General features: G+C 39.0%; 1 protein-coding gene across 2 annotated transcripts in view; it reads left to right on the top strand.

Annotated features, from left to right (window-relative positions):
* NTRK2 (neurotrophic receptor tyrosine kinase 2) overlaps positions 1-22594 on the top strand; it is a 275952-nt gene that overhangs the window by 166262 nt on the left and 87096 nt on the right. Inside the window, exon 13 of one of the 2 annotated variants that reach the window (XM_084628250.1) lies at positions 1579-1755. In XM_084628250.1, the coding sequence (XP_084484376.1) occupies positions 1579-1755 (177 nt within the window). Of the gene's footprint in view, positions 1-1566; positions 1756-22594 lie in introns of both variants that reach the window. The other variant, XM_084628249.1, reaches the window with a different exon arrangement.

Here is a 22594-nt window from a genome sequence, read left to right as displayed (position 1 = left end):
TCACCAAAAAACAGGCATAATCCTTGTAGCTTTGCTAGTAGCATTCATCTTCTAAGGATCTGTGGAATCAGGAATGAGAAAAACAGCATCAGTATTAATACTTCACTAGATAAATTGCAGAGATCTAGATGCATTACTTAAAGCTGTCAACCGTGACTTCCCAGCAAAGTGAAAGGCATTTGAAAAATTACCGCTGATGTTTCAGGCTAGGGAAAAACTACTTTTTCAAACAATAAAAAGGTTTCCTTTATGGACTACTAAACCAGGCTCAGCGTTTTAATTGGGGGAGGGGAGGGGAGAGAAACAGGGATGTTCCTGCAGCTGAACCCTCGAAATAGCCATGTCACATTATTTAAAGGCGGAATTCCTAATGGGATCTCCAAATCCATCCCCTATTTATGAGCCATCTCATGGAATGATAAAGGTGAAAATGGTTTGTTTTATGCAATGAAAATGAAAATTATGAAAATGGTTTCTTCAGTGGGAAGAGTAGGGAAAGTGCTGCCAAGGTTTAGCAGTGACTTGCATCTTCTTTCTGAGCTCGTGTTGCCTGCACAGAATTAAAGGGAAGAGAGCAATTAAGCTGTAAACGATGAGAGCTCCTGGGTTACTTTGGTTACTTATTCTGACCTTGCATAGGCTGTGATATTAGATCAAAGCCCCTTAAACCCACTTGAGAAGTGCACAGTTTGCATAACCATTAATTAATTAATCAATCTGACCATGTTTTATCTCACCTGTTTCTGTGGCTTAATTGTAATAATAATAATAAAGTGCAAAGAGAACAAAACAGAAGTGGCCGCTCAAATACTGGGTTCTGACAGGCTGCCAAGGTGAATGAAATGTTCCATTGGGTTGGAACAGTTCTTGCACAGTGATGCATATGGTAGAAGTTCGGTGGATTCCTTCCACCTGCCCTCCTTGCGTGTTTGCCCAGCACCTGCCTTGATCCTACATGTCCACTGGGCTCTGAATGTTGGCTTAACCCTCTTAGTCCTTCAGAATTCAGACAACCTCCCTCCTCAGGGAGAATGCATCTCACACACATATCCTGTCTCACAATAAGGCCATGACAAAGGAAAACATCCCACAGCTTTGTTTTCAAAGGCCCTACTTGTGTATGTTCTGAGTAGGGGCTAATGCAAACAAGCAATGAATACAGGTTATAGCTTATTGCTGGAAACAACAGAAGAGTTCACTGACTTTTGATATTTCTCCCACTATACTGGATGTAGTCCTATCAAGTCTATGTTATCTACCAATATAGGTACTTATAACACACTCATAGTCATAGTATCTGAGTGCTTTAGAGGTTACCTCTGTGGAACGATGATCCTTGTGCATATAAAGGAGTCACCAAATGAAGCCTTTGTTTTAAGTCCCATATGAAATATGTTCTCCACCTCCCTCAACAAACATACAAAACCCCAGAGGCAAAAACACCAACTAGCAAAAAGAAGGCTACTAGCTAGTCGTGCGTGAGGGCAGACTGGTCAGCCAAAGCAGGTGACTGAGGGAGGGGAAAAACGTGTCATGTTACAGGGGAATCTTTGTTTCTAACTCTAGGTCCTTCTTCAGTTATCAGCAATGATGATGATTCGGCAAGTCCCCTCCATCACATTTCGAATGGGAGTAACACTCCATCCTCTTCTGAGGGCGGCCCAGATGCTGTCATCATTGGAATGACAAAGATTCCTGTCATTGAGAACCCCCAGTACTTCGGAATCACCAACAGTCAGCTCAAGCCAGACACATGTAAGTACAGATGTTTATATGTAGTTTGGTCATTTATTTTTCTCAGCCATGAGCTGGGTTTCTTTACCAGAGCTAACGGGGAAATGATGTAACTTGCAGGGGTAGTGGGCGGGGGGTTAAATGTATGCAAATCATTAAGGACATAGGTACATGGGATGAACTGCTTTACATCTGTCAAAGCCAAAAGGCCAAATTCAGCCCTTGTGAGGAGTCAGTTAAGACAGCTACACAGAAAGCCTTATCCAAAGTTCACTGAAGTCACTGAGAGACTTTCCATTAATTTCAATGGCCTTTGGATTTGGCCCTTGCACCTAATATGAATTTGAGCCCGTGTATTCTCAAGAAAAGACTAATCTTGCTTTGGGCCAGAACCAGAAGTCAATATTTGCATTGTATTGTTATATACATTCTGATATCAAATTACTTCTGTTGTGGCTATGACTGTAAATTCACTTTGAAATATATACATATATTTAAAAGTAATACTAAAATAGTGTTGAGATTACAGAGGGTGACAAATTTTATTCTTCTGCTTTATTTGTATAGTTCAGAGTTTATATTTTAAAAAGGTGTTTAATATTTAAGATGAAGCACTAGGTTTTGTTTTCACCTCAGACGAACAGTAAGTCTAATTGTCACATATATGTTCTCAGTCAATCAAGTTGGAGGCATACGAAGTGAGCGGTTAAAAAAGCACGCCAGGCTTCTGTTACTGATCTCCAAAACAAATATTAGTTTTGCACATGAACATTTTTAAAGTTGGGGGAGGTTGTTATTGAAACATTAAATATAATAGTACAGCAAATAAGAAATATATTGTGGTCATCCACAAATATTTTGGATAACTACTGACATGAACATATTATAGCAGTTGAGGCAGTAATTGTTATAATCAGAGTTTCTTAACGGTTTCCATTCTAACTCACAATTTTCAGTCATTTGTAACTATCTCAAACTTTTACCTTTTGGACTAAAATTGTTGTGGCTTGGTCCCTAGTGGGTTTTTAATGCTTCATCAAAAAATGGTTTTGTAGCATGAGAAGAATGAGAAAAAATTACTTTCTTCATTATAAAAAAATGCAATCTTTGTTTGTTTGTTTGTTTGTTTTTGTTTTTGGAACAGTCTTAAATAGCCAGAGGTTGAAAGTTGTGGTAGAAATGGCTCATATTGATGACAAATGCCTTTAAGTGTTCCAATAAAAATTATTCTCATTTGATCAAGTTATGAGCCTTAATACATTGTACACTTCACATCCCCAATAGGTTTTGTATAAGCTTTCCCTTAAATTCATAGGCTGCCTGATCCATTTCCCAAGGAATTCCGTGGAAAGACTCCCATTGACTTCATTGGGCTTTGGATCGGGCCCCATGTGTGTGATTGAGGAATGCTACGTTGGGTATTGATGTACATGATTGATTTAAATATTCAGCAAAAATTTTAGTGTGGATGCACAAGCTGAGGCTTTTGCCTTAAAGCTTGCACAGTTTACAGAGTGTAACAGTAACCCTCCTCCAATCGCTGTGTGTTTTTTAACATGTGGAAAGGCGGAGACCAGGTAGGGTGACCAGATGCCCCAATTTTATAGGGACAGTCCCAATATTTGGGGCTTTTTCTTATATAGGCACTTATTATCGCCTTTCCCTCTCTCCATGCAAATTCTCTGGCTTTAACAAAAATGTTTAAAAAATGTACGTGCTCTGTTCCAGAACAAAGAGGTCACTTGAGTTGAATAGGAGGTTGGAGCTCAGCTGTAGGAGCATTGCATCACAATTGAACAACACTAACTACAGTAAAAGTTGTAAGTCAACACTCTCAGGTCCTGATCCTGAAAAGACTCAGGTCTTTTCTACTCAGATCTTAACTAGAGCAGCCATGTGCACTATGCAGGGGTGATTTCTAAAGTGCACTGACGTGTGGTGCATTAATTGCTCTGTGTAGACCCTGCTGGCACACTAAAAGTTCCCCAGCATGCTTTAGTAGAGTGCCTATTTGAAACATCCCACATCCCAGTATGCATAACTCCACTGTGTAGATGTGCCCTTAAATGTGTACTTGATTTTGCACATTGTGAGTAATACCACTGACTCTGATTAAATTATTCACGGTGTATAAAATTAAACATGTGTGTAAATGTGCAGAGAATGAGGGTTTATGTCTTCACATTACTATGCATGATATTATTTGAATGATGAGGAAGGTGGAGATCTGTACATCAGGTCATTCCACGTTCTGCTACGCTGTGTTGATGATCTCAGTGTTTGAGAGATTTGGGGCTTTATTATTTTAAACAAAGAGAACCAGATAAACTACTGTAGCACAATATAATCAAGACAAATCTGGTCTCTTCTATCACATTGAGCATGTCCAATAAAGAGGATATTTGAATTGTCTGAGACAAAAATGGTCTTCCCGTGAATAATTTCACACACACTCTCTGTCTCATTCACTCACTTTTTATTACAGTGTTGCACTTGTCCTTCTCCGATCTGCAAACCTCCTCCTGATTTGTATTTTGATACTTTTATAAGCTGTAAGCTCTCATACAGTTTTCCTGTTTACGGTAATACCAGCTCAAAATGTCATCTGGTTTCTCATCTCAAGTAAAAATAATTAACATTTATGTTTACTTCCTATCCAGCCTAAATACAGCTGTCGTCTAAGTATTAGACACCCCATCAATGACTGTCATGATGGAAAATGATTGTCATGCAGGACCCTATGTGATTAATATTTTTTATGCTGCATTTTTTGGGGGTTAAGTGGAATCACATTCCAACAGTAATGCTATATTTATATGGAATTTGAAGGAGCATGTTTGCAGTGAGTAGCAAGTGGAGTTGGTTTTTTCGTTCTCCATTTAAGTGATGTTTTAACCTATTGTCAAATACCTAATCCTGTGTAGACAGAGCACCAGGCTTCAACACCAACTCTGAGAAGTGTGTGTGTGTTTATAAAAATAGCAATCATCATAAATCCCATTTGAAATTCCATCACCAAAAAATCAGCACTTCTGCCACTGAAAAAAATTATTCCTGAGAAGTACCAGCATCTAAAAGTTGGCAATGAGGAGACTAAACATGATAGTGCTTCCTTCCTCTTTTGATACAGTCACTCAAGATGAAAAATCAGAACTGGTGAGGTTTAGTTTCAATAAGCACCCAAAAGTGTGGAGGTGAAATCCTGACCTCGATTTCATTCTGAATGCTTACGTAGACATTCACTGAATGTACTGATAGACAACTGAAAATGACCCGCCTGCTCTCATCCATGCCTATGTGATATTTCCCATGCCAGCCACTGGTGGTTAAACATCCAGTTTCCTCTGGCTGTCCAGCAAGCCCACAGGACTCTACTCTGGCTCCTGCCCATCTCACACCCCCATCCTGCTATGGCATGAACACTCACCTACTGGTGGCCTCAGGTTCCTCTGCCTTCTATTCAGGGTCACACACAGATTTTGGAGGGCCTGTGACAATATCTGACACAGGGCCTCCATTCTTCCAAAGAAATTACCACTGGGCGTGCAGGTTGTGTGGGAGCGATGGTTGGAGAGGCACTAATCCTGCAGCAGCATCTCCTGTCCATTAGGGCTGGACCCAGCTCTCTGCTCCAGGCATTATGAACTGGTTTGACTTGGCTGCTGCTCAGGACTTAAATTCTCAGAGTATTTCCTGGAGCCCCCCGCCAGAGGCATTACGACTCAGGGAGTCAGCCCCAAGAGTTTAAAAATATTTAATGGAGCTTCGCTTCAGACAGCTCCAGCTGAATTTAAGCCCTGCTGCTGTTCTGTCATGACCCTGTGCACTAGGTTGTTACGCCACTCAGTTTAGGGGCCCTCTCAAACAGGGGGCCTGGGAAAACTGCTCCCCACTCGTCTATCCCAGGTGGACCTGCCTTTATTCGGCTGATCAGCCACTGCAGAAGGCCTGAAGGTTTCCACTTCTTTTTGCATTCTGTGATGCACTGAGTAACTTAAGGCACACCAAGCTAGTTTACCTGCTTCTACTTAAACTAAAGTCAAGTGTCAGCCGTTTTTGTTTGTAGGTACCTGGCTAACTGTGACGTATCTAGTTTCAAAAGGTGAGAGCACTCAGAGCCTGGACATGACAAAATGATATTTGGTATGAGATTGTTTTAAACGAAGTTGCAGTGAACTGGGAGCAGCCTGTAGACTTCTCACTTGGGAATGGGACTTTCAAATGTCACTATCAGAAATGAGGCCAGACATTCAAGTGAAGTAATCTTCAGTGTAGGACACTCACAAAGATGGCAAACCTTCCAGAGATTATCCTCCCATGGCACCAACTATAGTGTCTAAAACCTCACAGGCACAATGGCTAGCCATGCTGTAAAGGTCACTTTTTGTGTCTTGTGAATTTTACTAATTCTAGCGAGACATTGTAAGCTTCAATCTCATTAGCCCCTTCATTGAGACCAGGACTTTTCCAGGATTAGCATTCAACAATCAGGCATGGCTGCTAAAGTTACCAAACTGACACACCAAAGCTGTTGAGATAGGACTGAAAAGGTGCAACCTGTAAATGCAGTAGTGCATAGCTATCGAATCTGTTAAATCGTCACTCAGCGAGCTGCTCAGTACTTGGAATATATCAGACCATTACTGTTATGTTTTAACGATTAAGGGTGGAACTTCTCACAGTAAATAACACTGCCTTGTTGATAGTAATGTGAAAGACAAAAGTTCAGGACCAGAGATGCATAAAACATCAATGGGATTGCAAGGGTTATGATTTACGGCAGAATTATTCCACTGCTTGGATAAGAACCTGCTCTGAAGTAAACTTTGGGACTGGAAGAGGCTAATTCTGCCATGAGTTACACCCAGGAAAATTCCATGGATGTCACTGTAGTTGCTTACATGTAACTGTGAAAAATTAGATCTTTGCTCTTGGTTTCTTATGTAAAGAACCAAATCTTGGCCTCAGTCAGAACAGTGTAAATCTGAAGTAATTCCACTGACTTGAGTTTCCCCGTACTAGCTAATTCAAATGCCTTATAGTTACAACAGGCTCGTAGTTACAATCCTCCTTTCTCCAGTTATTTTTTTAAAGACGTTCTTACTATAGCGAAATGACATTCTTGGCCGGGGTGTTAACTAGTTCCTGTGTGGTTTATCCCCTGGATATTTGTGCCACTGGCTAAGACACAAAGCCAGGTTTGCTTTAGAAAATGTGAGGAAATCTGTGTCCTTCATATGGGTAGCTCCTGGTGTACCAGGATATTTCTGATGTCTTTCTTAATCACTCAATCATCATTTTCCTCTTGTAGGTGTGTACTGCTCTGTATGCACATAGAAGCGCACATGCCTGAGTGTGGAAGTTTAGATGTATATGTTAGGCAAAAATCTGAGTGACATAAGGGGATGCATTTTTATTTGTAAATAAAATAATGACACGAGCTTGTGCTTCATCAGATTAAAATGAAATGTTTAATCTGAACCGAAATTAACAAATTAAATATCATCTTCTTTTGATAATAGAATGTTGAAAAATAAGGCAGGGTTAGGGTAGACTCTAGTGAAAAATAATAAGTTATGATACTTAGCTCAAATGTCATTAATGTAACATTTATCCTATCTGTATGTGCCTTAATTCAGATTCTACTAGATAAAACTGGAAAAATACACTAGAACAGTTTGTTTTAGTGCAAAAGAAGCTGTCCACATCCTTGCTATGAATTAATGAGAAAATGATTGATTGCTAGTACAATAATCCACAACAAATGTTGATTAAAACAGACTAGCATTTCTCTCAGTTACAGTAGAAATGACATTGTTTCCAAGCAATGCAGAGTTTTCATGCCTTTTGTCAAACAAATGCCTATAAGAAAATGAAGTGCCTAATACTATATGATAGTTAATATTGAGATGAGTGGGGCAGATTCTGTACCACAGCAGGGTGCAAATGGGCCTATGAAATAATTACTGTAAACTGATTGCTACTGATTTTGCAAATCTGCAAAACTAGCAAAAATTAGTTTACAATCTGTAGCTTCAGTCCTACAGTGTATTGCTAATTGCACGTATGATGGTGATTTTTTTTAAAAATAGGAACTTTGAGAGTAACTCTCCTATATGCCATTTTGAAAACTGACAGTTTCATTAAGATATATGTCTAAAAAAAAAAAAGTCACACCATCTTATTAAAGTTGAGTCAAGTATTTTGCTTAGTTTTCTGTGCCCTCCAGTTACAAATTTTGTTAGTTTGCTAAAAGTCAGTTTGTGGCTTGTCATGATATTGCTACCTCACATTCTTCCCAGAAACCTGCAAAGCAGTGTGAGGACTTCCTGGGCCATGGGTCTGGGATCAGGGAGAGAGAGCAAGGAGTGTTGCCAACTCTTGTGATTTTTGGTGTTTCTTCTTAAAGCCTTAACTCCTGGAGTCAAGTCATCATTTCGGGTTTAAGTTAAAAAAAAAAGCAAGTTTCTAGCCCTCTTGGTTGTGGAGAAAGGCAAATGAAAAGATCTAAATATTTATTATTTTTTAAATCTCAGGATTTTAAAGCCAGTCTCATGGTTCTGGGTGGCCTGGCTGCTGAATGTTTGAGGTTGGCAACTCTGGGGCTACCTGACTGGTACAATTCTGATCGAGTGGTGAGCAGGGAGGACACACAGAGAGGTGGAGATAAGCAAACATGCTGGCCAGCAGAGCTGAACACCAGCACAAGAAGTGGGGAGTATGCTACAGCAAATAAAGGGTTGTAGCAAATTACTCCCTCTTGGAGCAATGGGAGAGCAGAGAAGGAATGGTGATTCTGAATTGCAGTTCCTCCTTGAGGCTTTTCCTCCATGATTAGGGCACTGAACAAAGGCTAAATCATGCTTAGTCTCATCTAGGCCCGATCCTGCACCTATACCAACAGCAAACCTATTTGCTATGGTTCTCATCTTCCATTCTGGCAGAGATCCCCACACATACTGATGGCTCTAGGCATGTTTACGAAACTTAACACACACACCAATATGAAACCAAAACCAAACCCCAATGAGTGGACTGTCCAGATCAAACCACCTGCAGTCAACAATACTGCCCAAAGTAGTAATGATGAATAATCATTAATAACCTCCCACGTCTAGTTACACCATATCCAACATCCCTCCTGCTCACTAAAGGTCTGAGGAAAAGACAGGCTTCTTGACACCCCTTACAGGTTAAGAAATCCAAACTCTGTTGGTCTAAGTGGGGAAGCAAGAACCCCTTGAAGAAAATAAGATGCCAGCAGTCTTCTCCATTTTAAATAAGGAAGCTTGAGGGTCTCCATTGGTCACAGTGGTGATGCTGTTGCAAAGAGAGAGGCAGTTTCTTATCAAGCTAGGCCCCAAGTCCAGGCACCAAAGAATAATAATTATTAGAAACACAGAGCTCAAAATTTATAAACAGTTTTGCCCTTCATAAAAGTCATCCTGGCTTAGGATGACCAGATGTCCCGATTTGACAGGGACAGTCCCGATATTTGGGGCTTTGTCTTATATAGGCACCTATTACCCCCCAAGCCCTGTTCCAGTGTTTCACACTAGCTGTCTGGTCACCCTATCCTGGCCTAATCCTCCAACTAAACAAAAAAACAAAATAGCAATCAATCTAAACAATAAGAAAAGGAGTACTTGTGGCACCTTAGAGACTAACCAATTTATTTGAGCATAAGCTTTTGTGAGCTACAGCTCACTTCATTGGATGCAGTGAGCTGTAGCTCACGAAAGCTTATGCTCAAATAAATTGGTTAGTCTCTAAGGTGCCACAAGTACTCCTTTTCTTTTTGCGAATACAGACTAACACGGCTGTTACCCTGAAATCTAAACAATGTTCAGTCAAAGCCTAATTAAATGGAAAAGCCTGACTGCATGAGCGGAACCTGTCAGACTTGGACTCAACTGTTCAACGTGGTTCCAAAGGTGGGAATCTTTAACAGAGAACACCACACTGCCAACATTAGCATGTTCAGACACTGACAGCCAAGATGTTCCAGTGAGCCTCAACTATCATGGTGGGATAATAAGGAAGGAAACACATTTATATTTTTTCCAATCAAATCATGCGTTTAATGCAGAAGATATTTATATATTTTACTGGTCAGGCTAGATATTTACAGATTCAACTGCACATTTTATACAGCTGATTTGGTTGGATACATTACCACACAGGATGCATGACCTTTTTATTGTCCTGCAGACTTCCGTGAAGGAAATGTTACGCACGCCAGTAGTTATGCTTCACTTTTCTTCAGCTGGGTAGCAGATTTTTGCATTTTAGTCCATCGCAGTTTGAGTCCTACACATTTTGCTAATAATCTGGCTGCATATTTCCTTTGCCCAGCGCACAAAATGTAACACAAAATAAATTCGGTAGAAATTAGAATCTTTATCACCTGCTGTTCATCTGGGTTCTCAGCAGGCCACTAATTTCTTTAGTTTTTATCCAAATGAAATAAATGCTTTCAAAGTCTGAAGTCTTCAGCTTTAAGAGCTTGTTTTCCTTGCCCCCTGGAAAGTTCAAAACCAAAAAGAAATTAATCTCCTTTCCATTTTTTTGTAGAAGTGAACCTAAAAGATCACCATGATCCAGATTGACATTCATGAAGTAGTGCTGATCTGCACAAAATTGATTATTTTCACTTAGTAAAAGAGAAAAGCAGAAAGTTGTTACATTTTCAGCAAAATGTTCCAATTACATTTCACCACTCAGAACAGTGTGTGATCTTGCACTACTTATTTGCGTGATTACTGCTTACTCACACCAAGATGCCCACTGCTGTGAATGGGACGACGGACATGAAAAAAAGCATTGTACGTTCTGGTCCTTAATTTGTAAACTTTGTAGCTTGAGCAGCCTATTGTATGCAAATTCAACCAGTGAAACGTGCTTTTGGATGTTTGTTAAAAGAAAAAGATCTGAACTGAAGTATGCATTTCGGTTAGCAAAGCAGTGTGGAATGAGCTAACGTGAAATGTGCAGCCTAATGGCTAATGCATATAGAGTGCCAGCCTCAGGAGTTGAGGCAGATACTTCATTAGTAAATTTGGCAGCTCAATTAGGCTCTGATTAAGCAAACCATCCCTCTTCAGCAAAGCACCCAAGTACATGCTTAAAGTTAAGCACATACGTAATGCGGAATAATGGATGGATGTGCTTAAGAGGTTTTCTGAATTGGGGCCTTAGCCAAGGACACTGTTGGATCAATAAAACAGGCAGAAAAACTGTTAAACAAGTGTAACTTCAATGACACCATTGAACTGGGCCATTTGCCTCAGTTGTTTGACTATTCAGCTCCGTCAAAAATCTGTACAGCACTTTGACTTGAAAGTATGTAGCTAAATCAGTGACATGCACCTGACGAATAATACCATACAGTCACACTATGTTACAGTGACTGAATGACATGTCTCCAACTCCATGGTGTCTGAGAAATTCAAGAGATGTTCATTTTTTAATATATATTGAAAGCATTTTGTAAAATAATTTAAGTGGATTAAAAAGGAGATTCCCTCTGTGAAATCTGTAGGAAAAAAATGTAATTTATAAAAAGAACTTCATTATTAAGAGCCAGGGTGTGATTCTTGCTCCTATAGAAGTTAATGGGAACAGGAGCAGACCTCTGGTTCGGGATTCCTTGCCCCAGTGGGAGTTTTGCAGAAATGCAGGTCCTGAGGAAAAATAATAATATGTAGACACAGAGAACATGAGTGAAAAATAAGAAAAGAATAAATTCCAAAATATATAGTTTACATTTCAACACATAATGAATTCAACTTTGAGACATTTTTCTTTTGGCATAAAAAGTCTAATAAATCTTAAGGTAAGAGAATCCGAAACAAATGAAAAAAACCTCATAGCCAAAATGATTCATAACTATATCAAACATCACATTCTCTCCAATTCATTACCAGAGATTGCATCACAGTTAAGAAGTCTGTGCTTGCTTGATGTGCCTGGTCTCAGACAAAAGTGTTCCAAAGATCAGCTTGGAGAAAATGTTTGATTGCTAGTACAATAATCCACAGCAAATGTTGATTACAACACTTGTATTTCTCGCAATTACAGTAGAAGTGACATTGTTTCCAAGCTATGCAGAATTTTCATGCCTTTTATCAAACAAATGCCTAAAAGAAAATGAAGTGCCAAATACTGTATGATAATTAATATCAAGATGAGTGGGGCAGATTCCGTACCACAGGGGGGTGCAAATGGGCCTTGAAAGGGTCAGAATTTCTCCAGTGTAGAAAGGAAAGAAAGATGTGTAAGGGGAGTATTGGAGTGGGATGGGGAATGGCTAGAGTCTTCTGGGCTATGGAAAAGCTCCTTGTCAGCTGTGGAGATGCATGTCAAGGGGCTGCATCAGTCCAGAATCCAAACAGGAACTCTTCTGAACTATGCCTTCTGGGCTATACTGCAGCACGGAATTAGGGCCAGTGACTCTGATACCCATCGGCACAAAGGAGATTCTGCTGATCCTGTGAAAAATGCTTTCAAGAGGCAATTATACAGCAGCCTCAGGAGGAATCCAGACTATGCTAAAATGTGAATAAATCCCAGGGCAGGATGTAGATGAAGCTTGGTTGGGATACACTCCTGAATTATGGGCAGTCTGAGGGTCAGAGAAAAAAATGGAAGGTAACTTTAAAGTGTTGCCAGCAAAAAAAAAAGAAAAGAAAAATCTAGCACCTACAGAATACTTTGCACCTTCAAAGCACTTTGCAAACATTAATTAATTAATCCTATTGATATCGCTCCAGTTTCTCGTTGCCCATAACAGTACTTAAGTCAGAATGATAATGCTGTACTCCTCCACATAATTGATATAATTAATTAATTAATTTCAGTTTGTGTACACATTCTTTATAAAGGAGCTCCAGTCCTTTGATGTAGGCATTCCTTGACACATTTTAAAAATACATTTATACACATAGTCTATTCCAGGTTTCAGAGTAACAGCCGTGTTAGTCTGTATTCGCAAAAAGAAAAGGAGTACTTGTGGCACCTTAGAGACTAATCAATTTATTTGAGCATAAGCTTTCATGAGCTACAGCTCACTTCATCGGATGCATTCAGTGGAAAATACAGAAGATGTTTGTTTTTATACACACAAATCATGAAAAAATGGATGTTTATCACTACAAAAGGTTTTCTCTCCCCCCACCCCACTTTCCTGCTGGTAATAGCTTATGTAAAGTGATCACTCTCCTTACAATGTGTATGATAATCAAGGTGGGCCATTTCCAGCACAAATCCAGGGTTTAACAAGAACGTCTGAGGAAGGGGAGGGTAGGAAAACAAGGGGAAATAGGTTACCTTGCATAATAACTTAGCCACTCCCAGTCTCTATTCAAGCCTAAGTTAATTGTATCCAATTTGCAAATGAATTCCAATTCAACAGTTTCTCGCTGGAGTCTGGGTAATGTGCAAGCAGATCAAAGTCCAGACTAGTAATATATATATACTAGGTGCTTTAATAGGGCCAGTTTCACAAAGCTGAAAACAATTATGAGCCAAATCTACCAGGAGGAAGAATTTAATAAGAAAAAATGTGAATGATAATTGGGGATCATTTAGGAGTACCTTATTAGATGCCCAAAATTCAGAATTCCATAATCAATAAGAGAGCTGTGCTGGTTAAAAATCTGGTCTGGTGTAGAGGGGAAGTTAAGGTAGCTTTAAAAACTAAGCGTGTGTGTGTGTGTGTTGCAAATTTAAGAAGGACATGGGAGAACTGTCAATAATGCAGAAAAGGCAGAAATGTTCAATAAATATTTCAGTACTGTATTTGTGGAAAAACAGATTACATAATCTCATATGGTGATGATAACACTCTGTATCACTAGTATCTCTGGAGGACCTTAAACAGAAGCTACTGAAATTAGACATTTTTAAATCAGCAGGTCTGGATAACTTGCATCCAAGAGTTTTAAGAGAACTGCCCTGAGGATCTTACTGGACCATTAATCTTGATTTTCAATAAGTCTTGGAGAACTGGGGAAGACTCAGATGTCTGTAAGAAAGCTAATGTTGTGCCAATTTTTAAAAAGGATAAATGGGATGACCCGGCTAATTATAGACCTGTCAGCCTGACACTGATCCTGGGTAAGAAAATGGAGCAGCTGATCTGGGGATCAGTTAATAAAGAACCAAAGAAGAGTAAAGTAACTAATGCAAACCTAAATGGATATACAGAAATTAGGCCCTGTCAAACTAACCTGATATCTTTTTTTAATGATATTGCAAGTTTGGTTAATAAAGATAGTAGTGTTGTCATAATATACTTAGACGTCTGTGAGGCGTTTACTTTGTGCTGCACAACATTTTGATTAAAAAATCAGAATGATATAAAATTATCATGGCACACCTTCAATGGATTAAATTTAGCTAACTGATAGGTTTCACAATGTTACTGAAAAGGGGAATCATCATCAAGCTGGTTCCAGGGCCTTCCTGCAAGGATAGGTTCTTTGCCCTGCGCTATTTAACATTTTTAGCAGTGACTTGGAAGAAAATAGAAAACCATCACTGATAATGTTTGCAGGTAACACAAAAATTGAGGGGGTGGATAATAATGAAGAGGATAGGTCACTAATTCAGAGTGATCTGGTTTGCTTGATAAACTGGGTGCTAATGCAATCCTGGGATGCATAAACAGGGGAATTTCAAGTAGGAATAGAGAGGTTATTTTACCGCTCTGTGTTTGGCATTGGTGTGACCTCTGTTGGAATACAGTGTCCAATTCAGGTACCCACAATTCAAGAAGGATGTTGATAAATTGGAGAGGGTTCAGAGAAGAGCCACAAGAATTATTATAGGAATAAAAAATATACCATTTAGTGATAGACTCAAAGAGCTCAATCTATTTATTTTAACAAAGAGAAGATTAAGGGGTGACTTGTTTACTGTCTGTAAGTATCTACATGGGAAACAAATATTTAATAATGGGCTCTTTAATCTAGCAGAGAAAAATGTAACATGATACAGTGTCTGGGAGTTGGAGCTAGTCAAATTCAAACTGCAAATAAGGCATAAATTTTTAATGGTGAGAGTAATTAACCACTGGAACAATTTGCCAAGAGTCATGGTAGATTCTTCATCACTGACAATTTTTAAATCAAGTTTGGATGTTTTTCTAAAAGATCTGCTCCGGGAATTAGTTTGGGGAAGTTCTATAGCTTGTGGTATACAGCCAGTGAGACTAGATGATCACAATGGTCCCTTCTGGCCATAAAATCTATTAATCTACAAGCCGTTTCTTCCCTCTGAGATGAGTCAGGCATTTCTGCTGACCACAACTGTGGCTGTATCGCACAGGGAGAGACAGGCAGTTTTCCAGATAAGTAGTTCCCAGGCCATTTAGGGTTGGTAAGTATGTATAGGTGTGTGGCCATGTGTATAACAGGACACACCATACGTGGACAGGGTATGACTTTTCTAAGGCTATTAGGTGGATGAAGGCACCACACATACAGGTTTTGTATTAAGTGAACATTCACTGGATCCTGTCTTTAGTTAACACTGATGCCAACAATGACTGAAGTCTGTTATCTGCAGATGCCTAGGGAGTCAGTTTAATTGAAGTGCAAAACCCCTACAGGGGAAAGAAATAGCAAATAACCTAGGTCAAGACTCTATGGCACAGCCTTAAATTGTTATAGAGCACGGTTTTCAAAAGAATTTAGGTGTCTAAAGATGCAGATAGGTGGCTATTAGGATTTTCAAAAGCACCTAACAACATTTGATGCTTAACTCCTGTTGAAATCAATGGAAGTGAGATGCCTAATCTGCTTGGTGCTTTTGAAAATCTCATTAGCACCTTTGAAAATCTGGCCCTTGGAAGCCTAAAGGCTGTTGAATGCCAATAATTCAGTGAGACAATAGGACCCAATGAAATTCAAATGGACAGGCCTCCATGGGACTGCTTTTTGTTGCATCTGAGGATCAAGATCCAAATTAAGGAGATGTAAAGGTGGATTAAAACCAGCTCTGCTCCACCCTCGTACTTTAAAAATCTTTCCTAAACCCAGCACTGAGAAGGAAGAACAGAGTATCTGAACTTTTATCGATATCAAACCTCCAGATCCAATTATTTTCAAACTTGGGTGTTTGGAATCTGTATCATAAGAACATAAGAGCGGCCATACTGGGTCAGACCAAAGGTCCCCTAGCCCAGTGTCCTGTCTTCCGACAGTGGCCAATGCCAGATGCCCCAGAGGGAGTGAACAGAACAGGTAATCATTAAGTGATCCATCCCGTGTCGCCCATTCCTTGCTTCTGGCAAACAGAGGCTAGGGACACCATCCCTGCCTATCCTGGCTAATAGCCATTGATGGATCTATCGTCTATGAACTTATCTAGTTCTTTTTTGAACCCTGTTATAGTCTTGGCCTTCATAACATCTTTTGGCAAAGAGTTCCGTGGACTGACTGTGCATTGTGTGAAAAAATGTTTCCTTTTGTTTGTTTTAAACCTGCTACCTAGTAATTTCATTTTGTGACCCCTAGTTCTTGTGTTATGAGAAGCAATAAATAACGCTTATTAGTTTCTCCACACCAGTCATGATTTTACAGACCTCTGTCCTATCTCCCCTTAGTCGTCTCTTTTCCAAGTTGAAAAGTCCCAGTCTTATTAATCTCTCCTCATATGGAAGCCATTCCATATCCCTAAAAATTTTTGTTGCCCTTTTCTGAACCTTTTCCAATTCCAGTATATTTTTTCGAGATGGGGCAACCACATCTGCATGCAGTATTCATGATGTGGGCGTACCAAGGATTTATATAGAGGCAATATGATGATATCTGTCCCTTTCTTAATGATTCCCACCATTCTGTTTGCTTTTTTGACTGCCGCTGTACATAGAGTCAATGTTTTCAGAGAACTATCCACAATGATAGTTCAAGATCTTTTCTTGAGTGATCTTTCCCAAATTCTGTTGTTTGGATTCAAGGTGTAATTTTGACTTATTATAGAGAGTTTTGAACAGCAAACATGAATGTGCTTTCATATTTTGTGCCCAAAGCCTGAAGGCGTGTGACTGCCTTAATAAAAAATAACTGAAAACAATATTAACCAAAGGATAACAAGTTCCAAATAGAGCAACAAAGAACAGAAAAAAAAACAAAACAAAAAAGAAACAAAACAAAAAAAATCCATCCCTGCATTTAATAAATAACATGAACAATTTATTCAGACTGAACCATGCAAGAGGAGTTCATTGGTGTCATTCCCATTCACATCAGAAAAATACAACACCTTTTGCTATGATTGGCAGTCTGTGCTCAAGAGAGGTTTGGGACTGAAACAAAAGTGGGGTTGCAGGCCAGGATTGGGCTGCATTGAAAGAGTTTTGTGGGGAAGCTTGCACAGCACCTGCTTGTAGTGTAATATACTTGGCTATGTAGACTCCACACAGTACAGGAATGTACAAATTGCCTTACTGTATCAAACCAGTAGTCCTTCCAGTATCCTAAAAGTTTCCGCAACCAGATGCTACAAAAGAAGGTGCAAGAAACCCGAAGAGAGCATATACACAATAACCTGCCCATAGAGAAAATTTCTTCCTAACCCCCAACTGATAAAGGTTAGTATATTCTATGAAGCATGAAGGTTTATGTCCTTTTTTATTGTAACCCTATGTAACACAATTATGAATGTTCTTATGATCTATATTCCTCCTTCTCTGCAGATAGTGAAGCCAAACTACTATAGCGCTATCCAGGTGAGACTGGCAGGATAGGGATGAGGGTGAGCTTTGGGACTAGCCCCTAAGGCTTAGCCGTTAACTCACCCCATGACCATGCCACCTTTGGCTTTCTGGTTAATCCTGGCCCGTGGATGCAAGAAAAGTAGTATGAATGTATCACATGATGAATGGTGCATTCAGTGTAGTTTTAGAACATGTGGCTAAGGATTCTCAGTATCCTTTGGTTTTAATCTTATAGATGTGAGATAGAAACTTTTACTTAATCCTCATCAAGCCATGTAATTCAAAGGGTTGTGTGCAAGTGCCCACCCCCATGCCCTAAGAGCATGTTTCCCTTTGCTCATATCTAAACCATTTTGTCTCTGGAGATCACACAGGTGTCACACTGCTTCTTTGCACGCAGATGTAGGAAATCACAGTCCAGTACACCGAGAAATAACTTTAATTCAGCCGTTGCTGATAATCCTTATTCTGTTGGAAAGTGACCTTCTTCCACCTAATAAAAGTCTTTTATGTTATCTAGCTGAGCCAACTTGTTTGCCAGCTGGAATCATCTCTGCAACTAATGTTATGCTTTCTGGGGATATTTCTTACCAGTTTGTATAGGATTTTATGCTTATGATTTTTATGTTTATCCCATTTTTGCCACAGCATTCTTGAGAAGCCTGATGTTGGGCCAGCCTGATGAATAAACATAATGCAAACCAAGGCAGGTCTTTTAGAATTAAAGAGAAAGAACAAAGTTGCAACTTTTCCTTGCAGTAGTGGCTTCTCTCCAATGGCTTGATCCAAAATTGATTTCCCATTAAAATCAACAGAAGTCTGTCTGTTCCACTGATTTCAGTGTGATTTGAATCAGGCCCAAGGTGCATAAAATAGAACATTTCAAACAGCAAACTGCAGAGTTAAATAAACCTACAATATTGGGGTTTTGTGCAGTGATTCTTAATAAATCTAACCCCATGAAACATTCTGTACATTCGCTCTACATGCTGTGCTGCCGTGGGAGGTCTATGCTGGGCTGGTAAACGCTCTTGTTTCATGTGCATGAAGGATTGCAATGTACAGAATCATGTAGGAGGGCGTCAAAACAGAACAAAATGCACCAGCATCAGTGTAATGGAAGCTTTGTCGTCTCAACCTTGGATATGTGTTGGAGATTAATCAAATTTGATGCATCAAAAGGATACAATTCTTTTTGTAAAAAGGACTAGATGTTATTTTTAATAATACAAAGTAAGTTTATGGAGAAACCTTGGAATTTTACCGGTGCTTTTTTGTGTGGTTTAGAGAAGGGGGCTTTGCCCGAGAATATGATACTTATTTTGCACCATATAAAGAGGGTTGTTATTGCAAAATCATGCCCACCCTCAGTAAATTCTTGGCCTCATCAGCTGTATATTTCCTTCCAAACAGCCATAAAAGTCTTTGAGGGAACATTTTGCTATGCTGTATCTGAGTTTCCTGTGTGTGTATGTAATATATACAAACACAAGTCAGAATCTGTGTGGTTTGTCAGCTAAATCATCTCAAGTGCTGAGTTCTTGAAACTCAGTTTGCTTGTTCCATGATCTCCAGTGGAGCAGAAAAAAACCTCAGCTGACTACGCAAAGGTTAGCTGAGTGTCCTGAAACTTTCCTCAGCGAGAGAGAGAGAAAAATCAGAGAAGTATTGAGAACAAAATGTCTTTCTGCATGAGCTTCTTGCTATCCTAAGATGTTGCATTCTTATTGAGAAGAGAGAGGGACAGTTATTTTGGAGGAAATGCAGTCTAAAATACAAGAGAGGATGACTTTTAGACTGAACACTCATCTAGAAGCTCAGGCTTTTGTGGTGAGGAAATGGATACTGTATATCCCTTGATTTAGAAACTTTAATATGAACATACTCAGGCCACAGTCATGAACTGTCCCTCACCCCCTCCAAGTCTCCATCCTGAACTACTCTGTAGTCTTAATTTTAGCAAATTCTCATAAGTCACATCACAGTTGCAGGCATTAGCTGAACTTCTAGCTGTGCACAGTATTTTAATAGTCTGAAAAACACACCATCATTAATCACACTAAGAAAGTCATATATCAAAACCTGCTTGAACCCATTCCAGCCAAAAAGAGCTTGTGCTGTTTTCTTTGCATCTCTGATCAGTGGCAACTCTGCTTGTCTCTGACAACAGATTATTTGGAATTAGTTTTTATAAATTAAAGAGTCATTTAGTATTGTGCAGCTGAGTGGTTCTGCAGCCTGGTGCCGCTGAATTATTGAAATTCCCTTTACATATTATTGTTTAGATAGGGAAAATTGCAGGGTGACCATGAATAAAATTATTCTTTTGGGGAGATGAGATTTATTCAACATAATTCCATTATTGTAATCCACAGAAGGGGATGGTTTGATTCATTTAGGACAAGAGCTCTATTTTCCCCCTCATGAAATAAGGCGGTAAAGGAACCTTTAAAAAAAAATCTGAAATTAATAATGTATGAATTTTAAAAATTGAGTTCTTATAACATAGCACATAAATACAGAGAAATTAATACATCTAGTCTCTTAAAATGATAAGTTATCATAATAATGAAAATATAGAACAAAGGATATACTATGGAAACTCTTAAAAGTTTACCAATTAGCTTTGATAAATAGATACTATTACCTCTGTGTTAACAGTATTCACGGTACTTCCCCATGCTTTATTATAAGAAATATATTTTAATACTGCAAATTCAGAGAATGAGTAATTTTGATCTCTAGGTGTTATCTAAGGCAACTGGCATGTTGTTATGGGTGACCAATGTTCATGGCAATTGTCATAATAAATATAAACTCTTAGGCACAATCACTAATAAAAATCATTAGATGGGACTGACATCACAAAGCTGAAACACATAAATCACACTCAGACAATAGGGGAAACTACAGGAAAAATACAAAAGCCCATGGTTTGCACATATACAAGCAATAACCAGAAAAGTCTCCAATAAGTGGCACCCTATGAGACAATGATGTGTACAAATTTTCCTCTTCAAGACAAAGAGAAGGAAGGAGAGGGTGGGGGGAAGGCAGGATATTGAAGATAAGAAAGACAAAAGGGCAGGCCCATTGGTCAATTACTCTTCATATCATTATGTCTCCAATTAAGGCAATACTTTGCCACTGTGCCACTCCAAATTTCAGGAAATTGAAGTTACTGAATAGCTTTCTACCCTCCCTGATAGTGTGACTGCAGAATTTGGGGTTCAGAAGCAAAAGAATTTGGGAGAGCTACCATTGCTTTTGATTACCTGACTTGTTAACAGCTGTAGTGTTTGATTAAAGGTCTTTTTAATTGCATTTCACTGGAACAATTTGCTCATTGCTGCTTTCCTTCCCACCTGCATTTCATCCTGACAGCCAGATACTTGAATGCACTTGTCAGGTTATGAGGGAAATTCTAGACACTTTTCTGCCAAGCCAGAATTCTGGCCACAATTAAGGGAAATGGAGGTCAGTGTGGCAGGGCCTTATATCTGTAGCTTCAGCCACATGTTGATATGGCTTTATAGCTTTTAAACTGAAGTTTATCATCTCTCTAAATGTTAAAGAGGGAAGTCCCCTTGAATCCCTGATGGCATTCAGTTATGGTCATGATTATAAAATGTCTCTGATCTTTGAGGAGTATGTGAGGATCAATAAAATACAGGACAGCGGAGGAACAAAATGCTCTTAAGTGTTTTTTTGGGGGTGGAGGGGTTCCTCTGCCCACAGCTATGCCACTGGAGATGTCTGTGAGTAAAGAATGGTGACTGCTTATGGGGCATGGAGCAAGAGAAACTTAACAACAAAGGGAAAATCATTGGTTCAGATGCTTAAATTAATTAGCTGGGATTTCAGAAAATATTCATGACTTGCAGTAGTAGTAGAAATGTAGATAAAAGCTGCTGCAAGATTTTCTTTGTTTTATTAATGTGTGTGTAAAACAGTGGCATCACTGAATGAGGAACTCTAAGGCTCAGTGTTCATCATAAGCCAAAAGAGAGGAATTAACCCAAAAGTTACTATTCTGTACCAAAGTTCTGTTATTTTATTGGAATAACAGGCGCATGTACTGTCTCAGTGAAAGGGAAGACCATGCAGGGCTTATATATTGATATATATGTCCAGTAATGAAAAGCTAAACTTCAAAATCTGGGCTGGGTTTTTTTTTGACTGCTTCCGTTTTCACTTGTGGAGAATAACAGATTTTCACTGGAGATGTATTTGAGTCACACTGTTCAGATGTGGATACAAAGTCTATCAGCGTACAGATGTAGTCCAAATCTTGGATTTTGGTTCAAGCCCTTCTCTTGCTTTTACCCAATCATGCTAACAATTTTTGCTATTGATTCCTGGCACAATTGATGCTGAGTTCTGGCTTCCATTCTCAGGCTCTTTGCAGTCGCACATAACTTTCCAAACAAAGTTCTTTAGAGATGAAATTTTCTCTGCTTATTAGCAGTCCAAAGGTAGTGATTGCTGGATAAAATTGAGAAAAACTCATTCTGATTGAAGTTAGTGGAAATCCATGCTGGTGTAGAGATCTGCCTGCATGCTTCTTTTTTCAGGCTTGGCACCCACTCCTTGTGTGCTGGAAGTCTTGAGTGCTTGGTTCCTACATAAAAATGCAAAGAGATAGAGGAAGTAGGCTCCTTGTATCTTCTTTTCTCCTTGTGTATTCATCTAGGACTAGGATAATCTAGACTTTACTATTTCATATTCAGCACAACCCCATCCCAAAGCTCTTTGTTAATTATATGTTATAGTTGAGATTTTAAATGCACAGAAGTAAAGCTGTTCAAAACACAAACTTTTCCTTTCATGGGAAATTTCAACATTTCAAAGTTACTTTCCATTTCAAAGCAGAACAAAAATCAAAACATTGGCCATTTTCATGAAATAAAAAATTCCCAGAAATTTCAAATTGGAAATGTTGATGTGGAAATTTGACATTTTCAACAAAATTTAAATGAGTCACCATTTTTAAATGAAATTTTCATTTCAAATAAATATTATGACATGGATTTCTTTCTTCTGAATCAACTTTTTGTAACCAAAAATCTTATTTCATTTTGAAATGTTGATTCAAAATACAAAAATTTGTTTTGATTCTTTCAACTGGAAAATCAAAAA

Source organism: Lepidochelys olivacea (assembly GCF_965140295.1).
Source record: "Lepidochelys olivacea isolate rLepOli2 genome assembly, chromosome: 5".
NCBI lineage: Eukaryota > Metazoa > Chordata > Testudines > Cheloniidae > Lepidochelys > Lepidochelys olivacea.
Note: the sequence above shows the minus strand (reverse complement) of the source record. Positions and strands in the feature narration are given on the sequence as shown.